Source organism: Heptranchias perlo, chromosome 15 (assembly GCF_035084215.1).
Source record: "Heptranchias perlo isolate sHepPer1 chromosome 15, sHepPer1.hap1, whole genome shotgun sequence".
NCBI classification, from domain to species: domain Eukaryota; kingdom Metazoa; phylum Chordata; class Chondrichthyes; order Hexanchiformes; family Hexanchidae; genus Heptranchias; species Heptranchias perlo.
In genome coordinates, this window is record NC_090339.1 from 27,512,390 (window position 1) to 27,537,052 (window position 24,663).

General features: G+C 39.5%; 2 protein-coding genes across 4 annotated transcripts in view; one reads left to right on the top strand and one right to left on the bottom strand.

The window, feature by feature from the left end:
* LOC137332931 (ecto-NOX disulfide-thiol exchanger 2-like) overlaps positions 1-3,764 on the bottom strand; it is a 266,243-nt gene extending 262,479 nt beyond the window's left edge. For all 3 annotated transcript variants that reach the window (XM_067996973.1, XM_067996971.1, XM_067996972.1), the window contains exon 1: positions 3,671-3,764. The gene's annotated coding sequence lies outside the window, so the exon portion shown is untranslated. The remainder of the gene's footprint in view (positions 1-3,670) is intronic.
* An 18,915-nt stretch (positions 3,765-22,679) lies between these two features.
* wu:fb13g09 (ATP-binding cassette sub-family C member 5) overlaps positions 22,680-24,663 on the top strand; it is a 131,497-nt gene continuing 129,513 nt past the window's right edge. The window contains exon 1 of the mRNA XM_067996974.1: positions 22,680-22,895. Within this exon, the coding sequence (XP_067853075.1) occupies positions 22,878-22,895 (18 nt within the window). The 5' untranslated portion in view covers positions 22,680-22,877. The remainder of the gene's footprint in view (positions 22,896-24,663) is intronic.

Here is a 24,663-nt window from a genome sequence, read left to right on the forward strand (position 1 = left end):
GAGATTCAAAATAGCTGGGATACAGAGTGACATTCAAACCAAAACCAATTACATAGGATTGTTTTGTTGAGGGAAAAAAAGGCAAGGGAACAAAAAGGCCCACAGCTGATAGAGATGACCATACAAGATGACTGACAAGGTATGTTTTAAGAACAGCAGGGCACATTTCTGACAATACTAGATTTCAAAGACTTAAAATTAGTGACGTTTGTAAAATTTAAACTGAGGTGAATAGGAGGCCATTATATCTCTCCTGGCATCTACTTTAGGATTCCAGGCAGGTCACATTGTGTTACAGCACTGATATATGGAACAGGTTTGGAAAGCAAGATTTTTTTTTAAATCACTCGAACTCCCAAACCCCACTGTGGTGATCTTTATTTTTATTTCAACTTTTTCCTTCTGCAAAAATAATTATAAAATAATCATAAAGCATTCATACATTCAGGAATATCAGTTGGTAACTTGTTCTTAAAATTTTGACTTTGCATCCATTGTTGCTCACAACATTCAACAGATTCCCTCTCTACAAGAGAGGATGCACTTGTAACTCAGATTAATAGCATTTCATACAAAGCCCAACAAATTATACAATTAACCCCAAGAGATAGGCTATATATAGAATACTCATCAGGAGGAGGCAATCAACAAGCACCCGAACAGAGGTATAGATCTACATGGAATACCCAACAGAAGCAGCAAAACAAAATACATCATTTTCCATAATTACATTTCTCATTCCAATTTTTTTTAAAAATGTGGCTGGATAGGTCCAGAGTTTATTATAATTTTTTTTTAAAAAAACATAATCTTATTTTAGAGCCATCATTCACATTTACTGAGGAAAACTGGATTCAACATTATTTGTTATCCTTTATATTCGTGCAAATTTTCCATTTTGAGACATTAATACATTGTCAACATCTTAAATAGAAGAAAACATTTTGCCACTCCAACTATTGTTGTGCAATTTATAATAGGAGACTTCAGTATATTTTTAAATACTAGTCAATCTCCCATATTTAGTACACAGGGAGTTGAGGCCTTACTGTGTTGAAAAGTCTGATTTCCATGTTCTCAAGGAATGTGATAACAGTACACCCTAAAATTGTGGGCAAAAGCTGCTAATACCACCATGGATGTTATAAATTAAAATAATAAAGTGGAGAACTTAAGTTACAGCAAAATGTGTTATTGCTTCCTTGACAGTATACAACTGCAAAAGGAAAACAAACAGAAAGCATTTGTTGAACTTTTATTTTGTGCTTTTAATACCTTCATTGAAGTCTTTACAGGAAGGTCTCAGCCTCTTCATAAAGCCTGTACTCAAAAAGCAATCCAATCTAACCTGGCCAATTAACACCTATCATCTTCCTCAAAGTGATGGAAGCAGTTATCAATAGTATCAACAAGCAATACCAAAGTTTCACCAAAACCTGTTCACTGATGCGCAGTTCGGGTTTTGCCAAACCTAGTCACTTCCTTGATCCAGACATGGATACAAGAGCTGAATGCCAAAGGAGAGATGAGAGTAGCTCCCCTCAACATCAAGGCAACATTCAATGGAATATGGTACTAAGGATCCTGAACAAAACTGAGGTCAGTGGGACTCAAGGAGAAAATCCTCCAGTGTCTGGAGTTATAACTGACACAAAGGAAGATGGATGTCACAGGCTAACCATCATGGTCCCAGGACATTGCTGCAGGAGTTCCTTAGCCCAACCACCTTCAGCTGCACAATTAATAACCTTTCATCCATAAGGCCAGAAGTGGGGCTGTCGGCTGTTGAGAATTCTACAACGTGCAGCTCCATTCACAACTCCTCCGTAAATGAAGTAGCCCATGCCAGCCAACAGTAGGACTAGGACAGCATCCAGGCTTGGGCTGACAAGAGGCAGGCAACATTCATGACACACAAGTGCCAGGTAATGATCATCTACAACAAAGGGCCCAACCACCTCACCGACCATCAACAGCAGCACCATTGACAAGTCCATCACAATCAACATCCTGGGAGTCATGAATGCTACTGATCTACAGATTCAACGATTTCTTTCTGCTCAAACCAATGGCACTCACTAAAATTAAATCCATTACGAGTTAAAATGTTGAGAATATTTATTTGAAGTGAATTTACAGCAATCACTTTTTAATTTATATGGACTCACAGCCCAGATAACAGATCACACTGGGAACAGAAACCAAATAATTTTACAATGACAGGTTAAGTAAAGACCAGACAGTGGCAAACCAACAAGCAATGCTATGATGTAGCAGGATGCATATGTATGACTTGCCACACAGCAAGTTCCCATCTGGTTTGTCTGGCCAGGGAAAAGAAACTGAATGGGGTCTAGGCCTTATTAATATTAACCAATAGGGGTGACACTAAATTGTTCCAGTGTCACCAGATACATAAAATCATTGTGGCAAGTGAACTAGGATGGTGGACTAGGCACTTCCCCACAAAGAGAAAATTTTTAAAATGGTTAAGGTCAAGCACCCTGGATGTTGGCAGAGACCTGGAGCAGGTTGATTGCCTGCCAAGAAGAGCAGTCTACTTGAAGAAAAATAAGAAGTTTAAAAAAGGAGAAAAATACGTTTCAAGAATGCAAAAGAAATTTGATACACAAGCTCAAAATTTCTTCTGTGATACCTGTGGGCAACACAAACAAAACACAATTTAAGAATTAGAATATCACTACAAACCATCTGATTAACCCACTTTTGGGATGTTAAAGTACCATTTTCAATGTTTATACTGATTTTGAGAATGAACTAGAACTTTTGTCACATTTATTTTACAGCACTCAGTCTGACTGGCTGGATTCAAATTTTATATCGCTGATGTGGAATAAGGTTTTTAGCACATGGTGTATGATCTAGTCTCGACTGTTGAAAAGCACTTTTAAAGATGCAAAACAATCCAAGCATTTCAAAGATTGACAAGAAATTAGTCTTCAAATTATGTGACCCCAACAAGAATGGTTACAAAAAAAACCAACATACAAAAACTGAAAACTAATGTAACTAATTATAAACACAACTACATCAATGTCAAAGAGTGAACATTTACAGTCTTCTTCATTCCCTTCTAATTTTACTTTGTAATATTCAGTATTAGGAGTTTCTGGAACATTTATTCCAGACGTCTGTCGCTACCTTAAAGCTACAAAGAATATTACAAGAGCACTCAAAAGCTGAATTTCATGTCGACTTATAGCTATGCCAGTACATACAGTGAATTAACGCCCAACCTTAAATTTACAAAAAGGAAAAACATCTTCAAATCCTGACTAACTCAATAACCCGAGCAACAACGATGTGCTGATCCAGATCCAGAAAATGGGTGAACAGCCAGGCCGTCTCCAGCTACCTACAAACCAACACTCTCCGGCAGGAGGCGTGTATCCTGGCACGATATATGAACTCAGAACAATTAAATACTAGCCGGTGAGTTTCACACAGAAAACGGCAGTATCCCGGGGAAGGTGGTGGGTGTAAAATATTATTAGACATTACTAACAGCTGTATATTCAACAATCGAAAATAGGAAACTCGTCATATGCTGCATAAGAAAATAAAGGATCTGGAGTGAATGGATTGCAATTAAACAAAACAAGTACAGTGTTATAATTGCAATTACTGATTTAACTCCTAAGATACTCACCGTTCGCTGAGCACTGGTCGCCACTTCTCCGCCGATCTCCTCGACCGTTCCGCGTTTCCATGCAGCTAAACGACAAGGCGCTGTGGAGGCACAAGATGGGCCGCACTCCAAGCTCGGTCATGTGACTGAACCGATGGGAGGAGGTTTTGAGCGCAGAACCGCGCCGCTCAGTCAAGCGCTCGACGCACGCGCAGGACCGGGGGGGGGGGGGGGGGGAGCTGGAAAAGTGTCTGGTTGCCGTGGAGACCACTGGGAGGAGGAACAGTCCAACCCCCACCCGGACATGTTTTCAGTGGACGCGGAGCTCGAGCGAATGGTTCCAGTTTTATTGATCTTCATTTTATTGATTTTGTTTGTGCTCAGTAATTTTTTCTTGTTGTACATGATTCCGGTAAATATATACAACCGCTCGCCTCTGACTGTGCGAAGGGGGTCGTGAGAAAGAAAGAAAAAAAATCGGATTTCACTTCGTTTTATTTCTTCTCAGGTGAGGACCAACTTCCGTGAAGGGATTTGTTTCTAAACGTTTGTGCGATCCCCCAAGAGGGTTAAACATTGGAATGTCTGGACTTGGCCTTTTTTACGTTTCTTTGACATTTGCGTGCCCCCGCCCCCAAAGTTTGTAAAACAGAAATGGCACCCATTTAAACAAACATCTCGACCCGTCACACAGATTACTAGTGGAGGGATTCGTACAGATTGGAGAGGCTTTGTGTGAAGTAAAGCTACAACTCACTTCGCTTTGACTTGGGGTTCCTCCCCAGTCGTATTGCAGAGTTTTTTTTTAAATTAATGTTTCTCACCTGAGGTTATTCGTTTAAAATACACTTTCTTTTAAATATAGGATTGGACTTTATCGCTTTGAATACTACAATTGCATTTATGCAACAGAATCAAAAGTTATTTATGGTATTTCCTATAGGTTTTTTAGATTTCTGCAATAACGCACAAGATTAACATCCAGAATATAGAAACATATCAATTTTATAGGATTATGTAAAAACAAATGTTCAGTTGTGCTAACTAAAAAAGAAACTCATAAGATTGAAGTAAAATGAAAAGGATCAATTTGAGTTGAAGCAGAGATAACAGGAGTATGTTAATACCATTTTTTTTCAGGTCTTAGTGTCAAATAATTAAATCAGGTACTCCTAAAATGACTTTTCAGTTAACAATAGGAATAACAAATATGGTAACAATATTAACAATTTAAAATGGAAAGGGTTTAGAGTCAAATATGCACCAACAAGCAGAAGTATAGTCTTCATTTTCCTGAATGTGATTTCAAGTTCACGTGTCAAGGAATATATGGAAAGCCTTACCTTTCATATTAGAATAAAACTTTGTTCTAAAAAGACACTCGTGGTGCTGTTTTTGTACATCAGTGACTACATATGTTGCCTTTACAACATTATCATCTCTTTCGTCATACAAGTAATGAAAACCACCCTAGGCCATCATCTTATCAATTGCTGTGGCAATGTTGCAGTTTGATTTGTCCATCACTAATTAATTTCTCATAAAATCAGAGAAAGTTTCAGAGATATGTTGATTGGCATACAATTTCATAAAATGCTAAAGTGAACTAGTTATTAAGTCATGTAGATAGGGTTGCCACATTTTGGCAAGTCCAAAATCAAAAATGTTGAAAAGGAAGGTGGGAGGGATTATGGCTGGAATACTATTTTTGTTTTGCTGCTAATCAAGAATTATTAAAAAGCTTAATAATTACCAATGCAAAGTTACAATACAGAAATAAGTGGAAGAAAAAGGATACTTTTTTTGGTCGAGTTTACATATTAGGAATTTTTAGAGAGCTACTCTAAAGACAGACTGTCCTATCCATTATGGACAGGACCCAATCCAGGTGACTGGGTTACTTTGTTGGACATAAGTGAAATACCTCTAACAAGTGCACTCCAATAGCTGAGCTGGAAACTGACAGAACTTTCCACAATCCACTATGGCAAGTTTTTGAACTCGGGGGGCCATCTATAGTGGTATTTATTACACCATCAGTAACAAACTGAATCTTATATGACCAGTCATGTTACAAATAGCAAGTTTTGGAAATATTGCTACCTTTAAACCCTTTTTTCAGAAAAATATGCATGCATACAATAACATCCCAGTGTACATGGACTTGTTTTTTAAAACACATTTTAATGAGCCTCAATGCAAATGAATAACAAGGTTTAGAAGTAGCCTCAACCATCACATCATGGAGTGCAATTTTTTTTCCATGTCTGTTTACATGGACCACATTCCAAGATGATATTCAACGTAAACCATTTGGGAGAGGGGAAAAAAAAGAGTGCACTTCAGTTGTCTCCATGTAATCCAATAGTCAGATACCCTAGTACTAAAAAGGTTCTATTCTGAATTTAGATTTTTATTTCCTTTTAGTTAAAAAGAAAATTTAAAGAAAGAGCTGACATGTAATAGTGTTTCTCACATCCTCAGGACATTTCAAAATGTTTCACAGCAAATTACTCTACTTTTTGAAGTTATCCAAGCAAACATGGCAGCCAATTTGTGCTCAGCTCTCACAAATGGTAAATGAATAACTAACCAGATAATCTGTTTTGGTGATTTTAGTTGGCAAGACTGAAAACTCTTCAAAAAAGTGCCATGGATCTTTTACATCCACCTGAACAGTCAGACAGGACCTCAGTTTAACGTCTCATTCAGAAGATGGCACTTCCCTCAATACTGCTTTGAAATCTCATCCTAGATTATGTGCTCAAGTCATGTCTGAGGCTTGAATCCATAACCTTATGCAAGAGTGCTACCACTGAGCCAAGCTGACACTTGATTATCAGGTTTTACTTCTGAGTGTTTGCATGGTAACAAGAGCCCCCTAACATCCTTTACGTTTTCATTATTTTCCTACCTTCCATTCCTACGGTGTTGATTTCGCAGAGTTACTGTTCCATGGGAACCCTTTAGCACTTGTGCAAGTGGTTATTATTCACGTGAGCCTCGATAGCGAGTGCCAGTAGGCTCTTCAACTGAATAAGTAAACTCATCAAATCCTATTCTCACCCATGTCCATAAACTTGCACCCAGTAATGCTCAATGGATAGTGATCAGGAGTGTGATTTCTGGCCAGTCTTTGCCAAGATGGTGAGGGCAGTCACGGGTGCTGAGGGTAATTGTAGAACTCCTACTCCAACTGAAATCGGCTAACAGTACCAACTGGGATCAAACCTGGGACCTTGTCAGTATGACTCAGCTATGTACTTATTTTTAATAAATTCCACACAAGGTAGACCATCACTGGTATATATTTTATTTCTCATCCATTTTTTTGAAATATTTTATTCCCTTTAACTGCCTGGCCTGATGCATGCCGCTGAGTGGGTAAACTTATAGTTTGCTCCCAAGTTGTTGTCACTACTTTTTGTAACTAACTGCCAGGAGGCGCCAGAGACCATCCAGATGTCACCGGGCCCTCTGAGTTTCTCATTCAAAGTTCAGTGCAGCATCATTTGACATGACTCAGGTCAGAAACTGAGGAGAATGGGACTCCTGCTCCATGGTACTGAATGTAAACGCTCTCATGCTCAGCACAAAACAGCATACAATATACATCATGCTCTCTGTGTAAAAACATATGTATTTTAATATAAGAAACTTTAGGAACAGAAAAAGGCCATTTCATCTAACAAGCCTAACCCTGGTTAATTGATCTACACCTCACATACCTGCCTTCTCACCATATCCCTTTCTCCAAAAACATATCCAGATGTCTCTAGATCCACTCATACTATTTGCTGCAATGGCTCACCCTCATAACTTATGAAAAATTTAAACAGATGGGCATACAGTTTCCTAGGTCGTTGTAAAAACTCAATTTTCTTCTTTAAAGACTGTGCATGCTGGCCATCTAATCATTCTCAATTATAGATCCATTGTTTCACAGTTTCTGTCCTCTTATTCAGTCTTTCCATATGAGAATAGACTGTTATTTCTTCAGGTTTTATTGTTTGGCTTGCAGTAGCTTTAGCATTTCCTGCAGGATTACTGCAAAATCAGAATCAAATCTGTTGCTCAACTTGGGGAATACGGGAGGACAGGTAGCAACCTAGAATCATGGAATGATACAGCACAGAAGGAGGCCACTCAGCCCCCCATCATGCCTTTGCTGGGTCTTTGATAGAGCTATCCAATTAGTCCCACTCCCCTGTTCTTTCCCCATAGCTGTTTCAATTTTTTCCCTTCAAGTATTTATCCAATTCCCTTTTGAAAGTTACTATTGAATCTGCTTCTTCTATCCTTTCAGGCAGTGCATTCCAGATCATAACAATGAAGCAGTCCGTGCCCACATGTAACAAGACCTAGACAACATCCAGGCTTGGGCTCATAAGTGGCAAGTAATATTCGCACCAGACAAGTGCCAGGCAATGACCATCTCCAACATGAGAGAGTCTAACCACCTCCCCTTGACATTCAACGACATTACCATCGCCGAATCCCCCACCATCAACATCCTGGGGGTCACCATTGACCAGAAACTTAACTGGACCAGCCATATAAATACTGTGGCTACAAGAGCAGGTCAGAGGCTGGGTATTCTGCGGCGAGTGACTCACCTCCTGACTCCCCAAAGCCTTTCCACCATCCACAAGGCACAAGTCAGGAGTGTGATGGAATACTCTCCACTTGCCTGGATGAGTGCAGCTCCAACAACACTCAAGAAGCTTGACACCATCCAGGACAATGCAGCCCGCTTGATTGGCACCCCATCCACCACCCTAAACATTCACTCCCTTCACTACCGGCGCACCGTGGTTGCAGTGTGTACCATCCACAGGATGCACTACAGCAACTCGCCAAGGCTTCTTCGACAGCACCTCCCAAACCCGCGACCTCTACCACCTAGAAGGACAAGGGCAGCAGGCACATGGGAACACCACCACCTGCACGTTCCCCTCCAAGTCACACACCATCCCGACTTGGAAATATATTGCCGTTCCTTCATCGTTACTGGGTCAAAATCCTGGAACTCCCTTCCGAACAGCACTGTGGGAGAACCTTCACCACACGGACTGCAGCGGTTCAAGGCGGCGGCTCACCACCACCTTCTCAAGGGCAATTAGGAATGGGCAATAAATGCTGTCCTCGCCAGCGATGCCCACATCCCATGAACGAATTTTTAAAAAAACTTGCTGTGTCAATTCCGCCCCCGGTCGCCTCTGGTTCTTTTACTAATCACCTTAAATCTGTGTCCTCTGGTTAACGACCATTCTGACCAGTTTTGCCTTATTTACTCTATTAAAATCCTTCATGATTTTGAACACCTCTATCAAATCTCCTCTTAACCTTCCCTGCTCTAAGAAGAACAACCCCAGCTTCTCCACATAACTGAAGTCCCTCATCCAAGGTACCATTCTAGCAAACTTCTTCTGCACTCTCTCTAAGGCCTTGACATCCTTCCTACAGTGTGGTGCCCAGAATTGAACACAATACTCCAGCTTAGGCTTAACCAATGCTTTATAAAGGTTTAGCATAACTTAATTGTTTTTGTACTCTATGCCTCGATTAATAAAGCCAAAGATCCCATATGCTTTTCTAACAGTCTTCTCAACTTGTCCAACTTCAAAAGATTTGTGTACATACAGCTTCAAGTCTATTACTGCACTCCCTTTTTAAAATTGTACCATTTAATTTATATTGCCTCTCCTCATTCTTCCTACTAAAACGTATCACTTCACACTCCTTTGCGTTAAATTTCATCTGCCATGTGTCTGTCCATTTCACGTGTCTGTGTCCTCCTTAAGGCCGTTACTATCGTCCTTATTGTTTACTACATTTCAGAGTTTCGTGTCATCTACAAACTTTGGCATTATGCCCTGTATATCCAAGTCTAGGTCATTAATATATATCAAAAAGAGCAATGGTCCTAATACTGACCCCTGGGGAACACCACTATACACTTCCCTCCAGTCTGAAAAACAACCAACCATTCACCACTGCCCTCTGCTTTCTGTCCCTTAGTCAATTTTGTATCCATGCTGCCACTGTCCCTTTAATTCCAGACCATGATTCCTCCTCCTCCTCCGCTTCAGGAACATCCTAGGAGTGGTAAATTTAAATAACAGTTGAATATCTTACCTCAGAACATTGTCAATGATCCAGAGTAGATATGACAAGGTTATGTAGATTTCCTATTTTTCTTGCAGAAAGTGGGAGAGAAAGGGTGTAAGAAAAATAGCTGGACACCAGGAGAGATACAGAGACGACGAGAGACAAGAGAAAAGTGTACAAGAGCCATAGAGAGATGAATAAAAAGACGGAGACAGCAAGAACGGAAAACAAACAGAAAGACAAAGAGGAGATAGAAACAGGGAGAGAGAGGAAGTGAGAGAAAAATTTCATTTTCTACCTTTATTGATGAGCAATGCTATGGGAGATCAGTCTGCAAAATGAATGTCTGCGATAGGTAAAAGCCCTAACACAATAAAGCATTAGCAGTTGATCTGTCAAACAACTTCCATGCTTTCAAATTTGAATTCCCAATTTTGCATATTTGTTAGTAAAACAAACTGATCCAATTTCAACGTAAAGGACTACCTTGAGATCCATCAGGACTCAGATAAAGAAATCAACAACTTAATAATTCAGAGATTCATCGATGAATGACCACTTAGATCATGTTCCAGGGGGTGAAGAGTGTCCATGGGACCATACCACTATGAGACAGCACCTTCAGAAAGGAGAGAAAATTTGAGAAAAAAAAACTTTTCAGAACCTGCTGAGCCGATTATGACCTACGATCTAAGAATAGCACGTGTGGGAACAAACAATAAAAATATCTGCCATGCAATCAGAGTCTGAATGCTGTGGGATGGATTTTAACTCCAAACAGCTTTCTGGCAAGAAGCTGCATTGGCAAGTTAATTTCCCACCTGCTGAGCAGCAGCATGAGTCCACAGGGGTTTTAACTGCTGAGCCTCATTACCATGCCACCTGGAATGGGTGGAAAGTAGACAGAAAGCGGCTGACAGCCTGCAGAAAATCGGGCGATCTATGGCCACCCACCAGCATGCAGGTAGCTGTGGGGAAGGGGGTTCTTGGAGAGTCTTGCAGGAGGCATGGTGGGTGGTATGGGGCAGGGGAGGCCTAAACTTTCCACGTGGGGCCCAGAGGGGCACTCCTGCTCCTCCTGGCCCCACAAAGAAGTTAAAAATTACCTTTCAGGGTCTCTTCTCGTCCTGATCCCTTTTTTATTCCCCCGACAAAAAATCATTCTTGGAAGGTGAGTGTCATTGGCAAGGCCAGCATTTATTGCCTATCCTTAGTTGCCTTTGAGAAGGTGCTGAAAAGCCTTCTTCTTGAACCATTAGTCTATGTGGCGAAGGTGCTTCCACAATGCTGTTATTCAATGCTGTTAGTCGTTTGATACAACGGAGTGGCTTGCTAGGCCACTTCAGAGGGCAGTTAACCACATTGATATGTGAACATATCGGCCATACCAGGTAAGGACAGCAGGCTTCCTTCTCTAAAAAGGACATTAGTGAACCCGTTACAACAAAACAACAGCTTTTTTTAAATTTCCAATTTTCAAAACTGAATTCAAATTCTCAAACTGCCATGGTGGGATTTGAACCCAACTTTTTTTGGGTTTTTAGTCCAGACTTCTAGAATTACTAGTCCATTCACATAACCACGATACCACCTGACCAATTTCAGTCTGGTGGGAAAGCCACAGTAGCTTCCCTGCTCAGCCCTACATTAAAATTGCAGTTAGAGCCCAATTACATCCTTAGACCCCATCAGCTTTGAGCGAGTGCCTTTACCGCCTGCTCAGAAGAGCAGGTTAAAATCAGGAATATCCCCAGCTCTTAACAATTAATGTCACCCAAATGTACTGAACTGCATACAAGACTCTCAATATGTGTACCTGCAAGTAGCACAAATCTGTGATGTAGCATTCATACATATACCATGATCAGGGATAGTATGTAAATTTTGTACACCTTATTTAAAAAGACCTGTAAAAGACATCTCAGTGAATAATATGCTCACATGTTCAAACAGTGCTTTAGAAGCAAGAGAATTGTGAGTATGAACTATTCTGGATGCCCTCCCAGAGCAGCAGAGGTCCTCTACTAATAGTGATTTCATTTTTTGGATAAATAAAGCACTGGTGCTACTTATGTATGTTGTTAATATTTCCTTCTGGTATTTGTTTCTGGGAATGTTCCTGTGATCACAATTACTGCTTTTTGGATCTTAAGTAAAATATTGACTCTAGGTCAGCATTGGCAGTAGTGATCCTGAATACTATATTCAAAAAGCTGCATCAGATTGCAACAACTGAGATGGGACCATCTCGTTAATGCCATTTTATGCTTATAGCCGATTGGTTATTTTGATAACTGTATTTGTGATGCAAGGCGGCAGGGTTATAATTTGCATAATGAATTAGTGACATTGCACAAGTGCATATCATTGAAATAATTATTAAAGTTAAGCATAGCTAAGAAGTCAAACAGCTTATTTTCTAACAGTATACAAGTGTGTTATATTATAATTGAAGGTGGTTAAAACTGCTTGCACATTCATTATCATTCAGCTACATTATTGAGTGGTGGGAATGTCTCATGGGTTATTTTAAATTCAAATGTAGGGACCTTTCATCCTCATATCTTGGCTCTGGTCTGAGAGATAAAAGAATTCACTTAGATTTTTATTCCACGTTTGAGTTATATTTCCCCATTCATCCACCGCCAAGTACGCACTTCAACAAGTCGACCCAATTTGTTCTTGGTAGGACGTCTTGGCGATTGACCTACCTACTTATTTTCTCTCGCTGCCGAAGGAAAAGTGACGAATGACCGCGCATCACCCCCGACGGACTGGTCGAGACTGGGAACAAACCCCTTAACCTTCATTGCACTGAAAAAGGAAAACTACGGTCAGCATACGGAGTGGGGTCTTGTGTGCATTTGCCACTTTTCTGAGCGATAATGTTTATGTTTGGAATACGCCAATTATAATTTAAAACAAGAGACGGCTTAGAGGTCTGATTGGGAGCTGGTCAAGAGAAGAATCACATGTGAAAACTCACACCCTACTACAATGTGTTGGGCCACTATTCATTCTGTAAAGCAGAAAAGCATTAATCGCTTACAAGATCTTATTAAGCTCACCAACCAAACGATCCGAAGACCGGGATCATAATAGAAACGTATTTGCCATAAACGAGCCATTAGTGGTGAAGATGCATCATCTTAGCCTGCTATGTTATCCTCCCCGGCAAAGGCATAAACACCTAAATTTACTATCCGTCTATCCTGCACCATATACTTCCAGACCGCACTGAAAATGTCAATTTAATAGATGCGTTTTCTAAAAGTTCACGTGGATTAAATTAAAACCACGATTGTTATGTTTTCTTTTGCGAGACTCTATTGCGCATTCTACAAATTAACGTTTCAATTTGTGAATGCCACTTGAAAACGATCGCCTTTTATTTATTTTTGCACAAGTTGACTAGGTGTAAGTTAATTCTCGACTTTCCCCAGGGCGACCTTAACTTTGAGCAGGATCTTTTTATTAGCAGTGCTGAACAGCGAGTGTATGACCCTGGCGGCCCTGTTTCTGACGCAACAATCTCTTAGGTATAAGCATATGTCCTTTGTGTAGCCGCCCAGGGCCACTCAAACCAGATTAAATCTCTCAACCTTCACACTCTCTTTCACAGCATAGAGCCTCACTACATAGAGCAAGCCACGCCTCTGCCAATATGAAGCTAAAACTCCGGGCTCGTGCTCAAGCCATTGATTTTAAACCAACAATAACTAGCAGTAGGCACCTTGAAATTGGTTTTGGTCTTGTATCTGTGAAGTAGGAAACTTAGACTCACGACGAGTTGTAGGAAAAAATAAGTCAAGCTTTTTCGTAAAAGAGGCGGGTAAGGTCGAATAGATTCCAATAGCCATAAGTTTTTCATATTAATGTATCTGGAACTATTCCGGTAACATACTCACCAGTGTTATTTCGAAGTTGAAACACACTGGCCCCAGATTTTCCTGCAACGGCGAGATCGCCAAAGTAGACCGTAAATTTCGTCGTCTAACGCGCCGATTTCCCCGTTGATAACTTACTCCTTTTTTTCCTGCATTTCTAATTAGAATATGCTGCAACGGGCATAGCAAAGCAGAAACGGCGTGGCCAATGTATTGATTACGTTACTAACTGCGAGTTCTTTGTTATGGTGGTAATTGAAGTGCTGAGCTCAACAGCAATGCGACATTACCATTATCTTGTAACCAGTTCTGGTGTAAACTACATTTCCGTACGTGAAAGTTATATATCTGGCCAGATTTTCTGGAGTGGGGCATCTGGTGGCGTGTCCCATGGGTTGAATTTTTTTTCCCCTCACCCTTCAACTCAAATTTTTTTTGGGCTGCAAATTGCTGGTAGTATGAGTTGATAAATGCGAGGTCAACGGGGCATCTGGGACCTTGGTGAACAATAGGACCAACAGTCTATCTCCTTAACCAATTAAATTTAAAGTTAAAGAAACAGAGGAACAGACGGAAAAGGTAATAGGGTGAATTAGAGTCAAATTAGAAAAAAAAAGATAAAGAGAGGAAAATAAGTTTGGATTAAGGGAGGGATAAAGAGAAATAGAAAAGTAAAAAAAAAAATTAAATTAAAAAAAAACCTCTAGGATCAATTTACTACCTGCAGGAATGAAACATCACAGTTTCAATTCTTCCCTTTCTGGGCCGCAGAGGGTGCGTGGCAATGCAGGAACATAAATCTCGTCACTAAAAGGGTCCTTATGTCGTGAATTACCAGTCCTAACTTTCTGCAGCAAATTAAATTCTTATTTACGGCACATCAGCAATTACTTGAAACTCACGAAGAGATTGATGGCGAGTTCCCGTTTTTGTGAGGCAAACGGCGGAGCGGCACAAATTATCCAGTAATTTGTGGTGATTCACAACTCACGGCGTATCTCTTCCTCACCAAAAATTGCTGGATTTGTTACACACTGATAACAGCGTGCGCCTTTAACTTGCTCTTATTTTGCCAGCAAATTCTGGCATTTTTTCCCCCCTGATCTCCACATCCTATTAAACTGCCACCTTAAGGAGGTTCCTATCCAACCCAGACAATCAGACAGGTTAAAGGGTTATTTTACACCAGCTACTTGAGAACTAACTCGAAGAATTAAATCAAAGTTGAATCTCTATATTAGTCACCAGCCTTCGGAAGCATACTCAGTTGTAATTTGCCAATTTGTGAAACCATCGATAATGTTTGCTACTATTGGTGATAAGGAAACGTTCAGGATCCTCCAATTCTGTTTTAAAATTGAATGTAAGTTTGCCATAAAAGTTACACATCCAGTTACTCGACAGTTAAGTTTTGTTGCCAGGAACAACTTTCTCATTAATAAACCAAGAATTTGAATTATTAATAAAGGTAGAAGCTAGGGCTGCATGGGGTTGTAAACTACCTCCTTGATCAGCAAACACTTTTAACGCATCATTAAAAGCAATCAGCTAATGCATTATAAAGTCAATGGCCCAGAAATAGTTGACAAAAAATCCAGCAATTTGTGGCGAAGAAGCGATACCCCGTGTGTTCTGATTCTCCACATATTGCTGGATAATTTGCGGCACTCGCCTCGACAAAACCAAAAAAGTTGCAGCCTCACCATTTAAATTAATTGCATGGCATGAAATTGCTAGATTTGCGCCGTAAATGAAAATTAATCTCGCAGCTGCCATTTAGGTCAGGTATTCATGTCGTGAGGACCCCGTTAATGATGTGATTCATGATCCTGACATGAAACTCAACCTTGGAGGCCCAGAAAGGGAACAAATGAAGCCGTGGAGTCTCACCCCAGCAGGTAGTGAATTGTTCCTAGAGGTTTTTAAAACTTTTTAAAAATCTGTCTTGGCATATTTTTGTGCCAGCCTTGTCATTTACACTCTTATTAATGTTGGAAGGCAATAATTTTCAGGATGCAAAGCTGTTTTGGCACTCAGAAATGCAAATTAGATACAGTATATGAGTAAGAATATTTGTACATGTTGCACACCTACCTTGCCATTCACTCATTATTAATTTCTCAAGAACCAATACACCAAACACAACTGGGTTACAATGGCATTGTCTTCTGCTTGTTATTTTACATTTTTTTCATGCTTTTCCTTGCTGTCTTTTTTTCTCTCACTCTCTCTTAATCCACTCTCCCTCTCTCAATTTCTCTTTCTATATTTAGTTTGACTTAAATTCACCGTATTTCATTCTCCGTCGTTTGCTCTGTTTCTTTATCTGTCCTTAAATTTCATTGGTTAAGGGGATAGACCATTGGGCACAACATTCATGAGGTCCCAGATGAGACGTTGACATCACTGTGTCATTATCAATTCGCATTTTCAGCAATTTGAGGCGCTAACATAGTGCGATCTGAAGGGTGAGGAAAAAAAGTCTAATTCACGTTGCTCGCCGCGAGATGTGCCAATCCAGCAATTTCTGGTCCATTAAATCAAGCCGCTGCCAAGGCCACCAGTGCCACGGATTTTCAGTGGCGTTGGAGTGAAAACTGGCGTAAATACAGGAAAATTGCAATCTCCATTGATTTCAAGGGAGCCGGAGCTATGATAATTACCTCCCAACTGTTTTTGGTGAGGTTAACGACAGAGCGACCCAAAAGTCTCAGGAATATATGGAGCGGCATAATTAACGGCGTAAGACACTTGCTCCATATTTTTCTCTTTCATTGCTCCAACCCCATCTCAAATTGTTCAAGGGTACTTACATCTGGTCCATTATTCCAGGATCTTTCAAATTGCGCCAACAATCCATCCAAAACGTACAAACTCTCACAAGTCCACCAGATGCTATCTTAGTTCATATTAAAGCACTTTTGGACACTGGCAAAATATTCACACTGGAATAACAATTTAAATAAAATACCCACAAATAAATTCTTGTAAAATTAAAATTATTTTATTTAATAACAGTTACTTCCCCAATACATTTTTATTTTTTTAAAGGTCTTGGACCAATATAACCTGCAAAATTATTATCCGTGTGACATGGTGACTGCTCCAATCCCATCTCAAATTATGAAAATTGTCAAAGACCATAAGACCATAAGACCATAAGAGGTAGGAGCAGGAGTAGGCCATTCAGCCCCTCGAACCTGCTCCGCCATTCAATGAGATCATGGCTGATCTGATTTTTACCTCAATTCCACTTTCCCGCCCTTTCCCCATATCCTTTGACTCCCTTGCTGATCAAAAATTTGTCTAACTGGCCTTGAATGTATTCAATGACTCAGCCTCCACAGCTTTTTGGGGTAAAGAATTCCAAAGATTCATGACCCTCTGGGAGAAGAAATTCCTCCTCATTTCCATTTTAAATGGGCGACCCCTTATTCTGAGACGATGCCCCCTAGTTTTAGATTCCCCCATGAGAGGTAACATCCTCTCAGCATCTATCCTATCAATTCCCCTCAGAATCCTGAATGTTTCAATAAGATCTCCTCTCATTCTTCTAAACTCCAATCAGTATAGACCCAACCTGTTCAATCTTTCCTCATAAGACAACCCTTCATACCCGGTAATCAACCTAGTGAACCCTCTCTGAACTGCCTCCAATGCAAGTATGCCCTTCCTTAAATAAGGGCACCAGAACTGTACGCAGTACTCCAGGTGTGGTCTCACTAGCACCCTGTACAGTTGTAGCATGACTTCCCTGCTTTTATATTCCATCCCCCTAGAAATAAAGGCCAATATTCCGTTTGTCTTCCAGATTACCTGTTGCACCTGTATGTTGACTTTTTGTGTTTCATGTACGAGGACACCCAGATCCCTCTGTACTGCAGCATCCCGTAGTATTTCTCCGTTCAAATAATATTTTGCTTTTTTATTTTTCTTCCCAAAGTGGATGACTTCACATTTTCCCACATTATATTCCATCTGCCAAATTTTTGCCCATTCGCTTAACCTGTCAATATCCCTTTTCGGACACTTTGTGTCCTCATCACAACTTGCTTGTCCACCTATTTTTGTATCATCAGCAAATTTGGCCATAAGACACTGTGTTCCTTCTTCCAAGTCATTGATATATATTGTAAATAGTTAAGGCCCCAGCACTGATCCCTGCGGCACTCCACTAGTTACAGATTGCCATTTTGAAAATGACTCTTTTATCCCGACTCTTTTTAGTTAGCCAATCCTCTATCCATGCCAGTATATTACCCCCAACACCACGAGCTCTTATCTTGTGCAGTAATCTTTAATGTGGCACCTTATCAAATGCCTTTTGGAAATCCAAATAGACTGCACAAATTGGTTCCCCTTTATCCACCCTGCCTGTTACTTCCTCAAAGAACTAATAAATTTGTCAGACACTATTTCCCCTTCATAAAACCATGTTGACTCTCCTTGATTGTATTATGAGTCTCCAAATGTCCTGCTACTACTTCCTTAATAATGGATTCTAGCATTTTCCCAATGACAGATGTTAGGCTAACTGGTCTATAGTTACCTGCTTTCTGTCTCACTCCCTTCTTGAATAGGGGTGTTACGTTTGTGGTTTTCCAATCCGCTGGGACCTTTCCAGAATCTAGTGAATTCTGGAAGATTACAACCAATGCATCCACTATCTCTGTAGCCACTTCCTTTAAGACCCTCGGATGCAAGCCATCAGGTCCAGGGGACTTGTCAGCCTTTAGACCCATTAGTTTACCTCGTACTTTTTCTCTAGTGATAGTGATTGTTTTTAGTTCCTCCCTCCCCTTTGCCCCTTGATTTTCTACTATTATTGGTATATTATTAGTGTCTTCTACTGTGAAGACAGATACAAAATATGTGTTCAATTCCTCTGCCATTTCCTTGTTTTCCATTATTATTTCCCCAGTCTCATCATCTAAGGGACCAATGTTTACTTTAGCTACCCTCTTCCTTTTTATATACTTGTAGAAGCTTTTACTGTCAGTTTTTATCTTTCTTGCTAGTTTACTCTCATAACTTATTTTCTCCCTCTTTATTATTCTTTTAGTCATCCTTTGCTGTTTTTTAAAGTTTTCCCAATCTTCGGGCTTACCAGTAATCTTTACCACGTTGTATGCTTTTTCTTTTAACCTGATACCATCCTTGACTTCCTTAGTTAGCCATGGTTGGTTCATCCTTTTTGTGGAGTCTTTCCTCCTCACAGGGATATATTTTTGTTGCGAGTCATGAAATATCTTTTTAAATGTTTGCCGCAGTTCAGCAAACAAAAGAGGAGTGATTTGCTGCCGGGTTTGCTTAGGGTTTGGAGAGCAGATTCATATTGGCTCTTCCAAACCATGATCTTACTTCTTGGGTTGAAAGGGCTATGAAGCCCACTGATGTTTGTTGCAAATTTCTGGTTTGTGCAAGATATTTTATGGGATCCTGGTCATTAGTCACTCCCGTAAGCAGATATCGTATCCGCTATGAACTGGAGAGTATCTTTACTACCCAATATCTAATTAAACTATAGCATGAACCAGAAACTGGAATAATAAGACCTTGCATTATGTGTACTGGATACTGTTATCTCACACATGCCTCCACGTGCATTTCTCCCATCTTTTGGAAGGCGGACTAAAAAGCATTCTGAGACAAAGCCAATTGTGAACCAACAAACTGGTTTATTTTACATGAAATACATGAATGAACAGAATACTGTTTTCACAGCGAGATTTACCTTTTTCCTATTGCTTCATGTAATGAGAAACAGTAAATGACACAAAATTGCCTTTTGATATGGGACTATCTTACTTTAGAAGTTAGCATCACTGAACTGACTTGCACCAACTTTAGAAAAAGAGACATCTCTCCCTCTCTTACTGCTGCAGACCCAAAACCTGCTCTCGACTGATTCTTTTTTCTCCAGAGAGAGGAAACTAAAGCTTAACCTCCGCCCTGCCCCTGGCTTTCATTAAAGATTGGTTTGCTGAGCTGAAAAATCAAATACTACCATCTCAAATGAGGAACCTTCACCCCACCTTGGTGGGAGCCATGGCAACTACATTGCCTGTTTAGCTAGGCCTCCTATTGTACACAATGAATTAAATCCATCCAATATTATAGGTCCAAACCTGTCTGGAATGTGCTATCACCCACCCCCCACCCATTGCCTCAAGTTAATCTGATATGCGAGAAGCACAATTCTGAGACAGCTGGTATTCCAGCTAATTTACCCTAAACAACATCCCAAATAGCTTGTGTGTTTCTGGAAGTTAACAACAATGCAACAAAATTTATTTCATAGCAACATCATATTTCTAAACTCCGTCTAAGCCAAATAAGTAAAAAAATCTCAAAATGTGACATTGTTATTGTAACATTGCATCTACATGATGACATAACATCACACGCATTGGACAGTTAGTAAAATTTGTAAACAATTTTTAAAAAGCAGTATTATCCCAGGAGGAACAACCAATTCTGCAAAGCTTTATCCTTCAATTTCCATTTTTTTCATGCTTTTCTGGCAAACTGCCAGCCATACCTTTCCTCTACTCTGCACTTCTGAACCCAAACAGCAGATGATTGCATATGCACTGTGGTCTGTGATCTGCAGTTTGGTCCTCAAACTATCAGGTGCAGGGAATTCCACTTCTGGTTCTGGAGTTTAATGTTATCTAATAATGCTACTGTAACCACTTTGCCGTGACACTAAAGATAGTTTGTGAATGCACTCTTGCACTTTGATGTGAACCACTGTGTGCTTGAGCCTGCATTAATTTTGCCTGTTCCATTCCATGTTTAAATAGAAGAACAGCATCATAGTACTTTACAGCAAAGAAGGAGGTTATCCAATCCATCATACTATACTGGCTTTCTGAAAGAGCTATCCATTTAATCTCATTCCTCTGCCTTTTCCCCATATCCTTTCCCATACTGTTTTACATTTTTATTTTTTCAAAAAATTATCCACTTCCTTTTTAAAAGCTATTATAGATTTTGCTTCCAACACTGTTTCTAATAAGGCATTCCCTTCCCTAATAACCCTTTGTGTAAAAAAGTTCTCCTAATCTCTCTAGTGGTTCTTTTATTGATTATCTTAAATTTATGGTCTCCAGATCCCATTTCACCAACAGTAGGAATTGTTTTCCCTATTTACCTTATCAAAACATTTCACAATTTTCAATATCTCTATCAAATCTCTTCCCAACTTTTGTTCTAATGAAAATAGCCCGAATTTCTCTAGTCTCTTCTCAAACTAAAGCCAGTTAGCCCTGGTGCACTTACATAGTCCTTTTGCACCCTCAGAATGTCCCAAAGTGCTTCACAACCAATTTTTTTGAATTGTTGTCACTGTTGTAATTTGTGCACAGCAAGGGCCTCCCAAACAGCAATGATTTAAATGATCAATTAAACTGTTTTAGTGGTGTTTGTTGAGGAATAAATGTTGGCCACAGCACCAGGAGAATTTCCCTGCACTTCTTCGAATGGTGCAGTGGGATCTTTTGTGTCTGCTTGAGAGGACAGACAGAACCTTAGTTTAATATCTAATCCAAAAGGCAGCATCTCCTCAGTACTGGACTGGAGTCAGCCAAGATTATGTGCTCAAGTTTTAGAGTGGGACTTAAGACCATGACCTTCTTACTCAGAGGTAAGTGCTACCACTGAGCCAAGGCTGACTCCAATCTTTCCCATACCCTTTCCATGGCCTTGACATCCTTCCTAAAGTAGGCCACCCAAAACTGCACATAGTATTCTCATTCAGCCTAACCATTGATTTATATAGGTTTAGCATTACCTCTTTGCTTTTGAACTCTATGTCCCTATTTATAAAACCTAGGATCGAGTGTTTTGAAAATTGTTATCTGAACCCTTAAGTCTCTCTGCTCCTCTAGCTCTTCTAAAGTTTTACCATTTAGAGTATATGTCCTGTCATTATTCTTCCTTCCAAAATATATTTCCTCACATTTCTCCATATTAAATTCCATCTAACATCTATTTGCCCAATCTAAGGTAGTAGGGTCCTATTTAATCTACATCTCTAGCTGGAGCACTGCTGCATGTATATTTCTATGCATTTGTGTTTGATGAAGGCCCAGTTGCCTAGTTATATATAGCACAATTACGACAACAACTATTGTGTGTTTATCCAGTATGTTTTGCTGTATCAATCATTCTCATATGTGTTTATATTCTTTGAAACCTGTTAGTATGAACATAATGGCATAGGGACTGACAACTCCTTGCCATAGCACTTGACAAGGAGTTGTCAGTCCCTATGCCATTATGTTCATACTAACAGGTTTCAAAGAATATAAACACATATGAGAATGATTGATACAGCAAAACATACTGGATAAACACACAATAGTTGTTGTCGTAATTGTGCTATATATAACTAGGCAACTGGGCCTTCATCAATCACAAATGCATAGAAATATACATGCGGCAGTGCTCCAGCTAGAGATGTAGATTAAATAGGACCCTACTACCTTAGATTGGGCAAATAGATGTTAGATGAAATTTAATATGGAGAAATGTGAGGACATACATTTTAGTGACTTACATTACTTGATCACTAGTATACCCATGTATTCGCTCTGTAAGGGTGGTTATTACTTATTACATCATTTAGTGAGATTCTGAGTGTATAGAATTGATTGTCTTATTATTATTCTGATTTACCATTATTCCGACCTGTTCTAATTCCTCATATAGTTACATTGTCTCATTATTGACTGTGATTTCGGTACAATTGTTGTCCCATCATTGACTGTGTTGATGTGGATGTAACTTTTGTGACTTCTATGATTACCTTATCTCATCACGTAATGCTATATTGTGATTTCCTTTCACAGTTATGTTGTCCCATGACTGAATGTCATATTGTAATTTCTATCTATATATTGTCCAAATTCTGACTGTCCTATTGTGAGTTTCCATTTTTTATTGTCCTATCCCCGACAATTGTGTTATGATTCCTCCGTCACATGTAATCCCTTTGAATCCGATTCCTCTCTCCAGTTGCCTGTTGCATTGCGATCTATGCTTGTTTATGTTCATGTGACCTTGTCACTAGGGCTGTGAATGTCGCAATGTGATTGGCATTGGTGCCAATGACGACAGGACAGAGGACGGTGTCTGCAATTCCAGCTGATCCTGATCACATTGTGGGAACACAGGACAACAGATGAGAAGACAGATCTGCTTCTCCAACAATCACTTAGACTTACATGGAAAAGGCCGAGGCTGTAAGTCCACACAAGTAGTTTATTAATAACACTGTAATTATATCCCTGCCACTTTAAATAGTCTTGGAATTTCAGAGTGCACATTCAACAGCTTCACTGTTAGTCTGTTTCTGTACCGTTATATAGTTCCTAACACTAACCTTAACTCGGTTTAAGTATTGAGCGCATGATTATCTGGGCAATTTATTATTATTGGCGTGCCATGTCTTATAATTGCAACATAACTGCAACTCTTTAATAACTAAATTTCAAATAAAGGCGGAAGAAAGATCTTGGAACTTTGTAAAATCCATGCACAGGTCGCCTTGAATTGATCTGTGAGATTCTGTATTCCCTTTTCCGACGTTCTTATTTTCATGCTAAGAACGGTTTTTATGAGTTTCCTTTTGATGATTACAACTTATACTTGTGTTATCAATTCACACATTTCTTTGCAAACAGCCACTTCCTGAACGCTCACTAAAAAGGAAGTGAAAAAACATGCCGAACATAGAGGTGTTCCTTAGAAGTGTCAGGAGTGTTTTGTGATATGTGACTGAGGGAGTCCCCACAATAAATCTGTCTTTATTCACAATGCAAACGCCATAAAGGAAAGCGAATGTCTGCAACCCTCCCCCGAACTGTGTTTTTTGTGTCGATACGGTAAATTAAATATATTTATTTTGTTCTATTTTTTCACACGTGCCAATCGTGAACTTACACACTGTTATTCCATTTTAAAATGTGAAACCAAATTACACCCTAATCCAAAACAAAAATCGTGTTTTCGTGGTACTCCACACAATTAAACCGTACAATGCATTGATTGCAAGGTAACGGTGAAGATTATCTGGCTCCTTTATAGTTTACACGGTCTCCGTGTTTGTTCTCGTGTTTCACTTGTAATACATGGGGCAGTGAGGTTTAATGGAGTTTTAGAGTAATTTATTGTGGCTGCCGGGCACCAGAACAAGACATTTGTGTAAGTGTGTGGGAGGGTTTCAAAGTGGGATAAGGTTCTTTACAATATTTGAAAAACTCTGGGGTTTTCTCTTAATTAAAAAATTCTCTATGGGAGTCTATTTCTGCTGTGCTTATTTATTTATACTCCTGTTTGGAAGGAACTGTACCTTCATTAGGCCATGCAGTATTAATTTAATTTGGTATGGTATTGGCTTCTTTAATTTGTCAAGGTACATAAGGGTTTGAAAACCACCTCTACTCACAGGAAAATCACAGTGCCTATTGGTACCACCAATGAATATGCAGCCCAGGAAAATATGTTCTAGTTTATTTTGATACAGATGTTATAGACTTTAGTCACTAGTCAGTTAGGTGTCCTTGGACTAAAAGTGACTAAAATCTGTGACATTACGAAATAAACTAGGATATATTTTCCTGTGAATAGAGGTGGTTTTCAATCTCTCATGTACCTTGACAAAATTAAAGAAGCCAATGCCATATCCAGGCTATTCAGTCTGATTGCAGATATCTTGTAAGATTTGTTCAAATATGTTTGGTTGGTTTTTGATTAAACTGATAGTAATTTAAATTTAGTCCTGGTCATTTTCTGGAAAGTATTTAAAAGCCTGGCTAGTTCAAATCGGAGAGTGATAGGCCAAATAGCTTCTCTGGAGAGTGAGAAAAGAAAAATAACTGCTACGTAGGATTGACTATGTTAGCATAGCAGTCATGATTATTTTCTATTACTTGAGATAGTTATGCTTAATAAGTATTTCAAAATCTACAATATAACATTGCTACTGTTCACTTAATATTTTATTGTTTA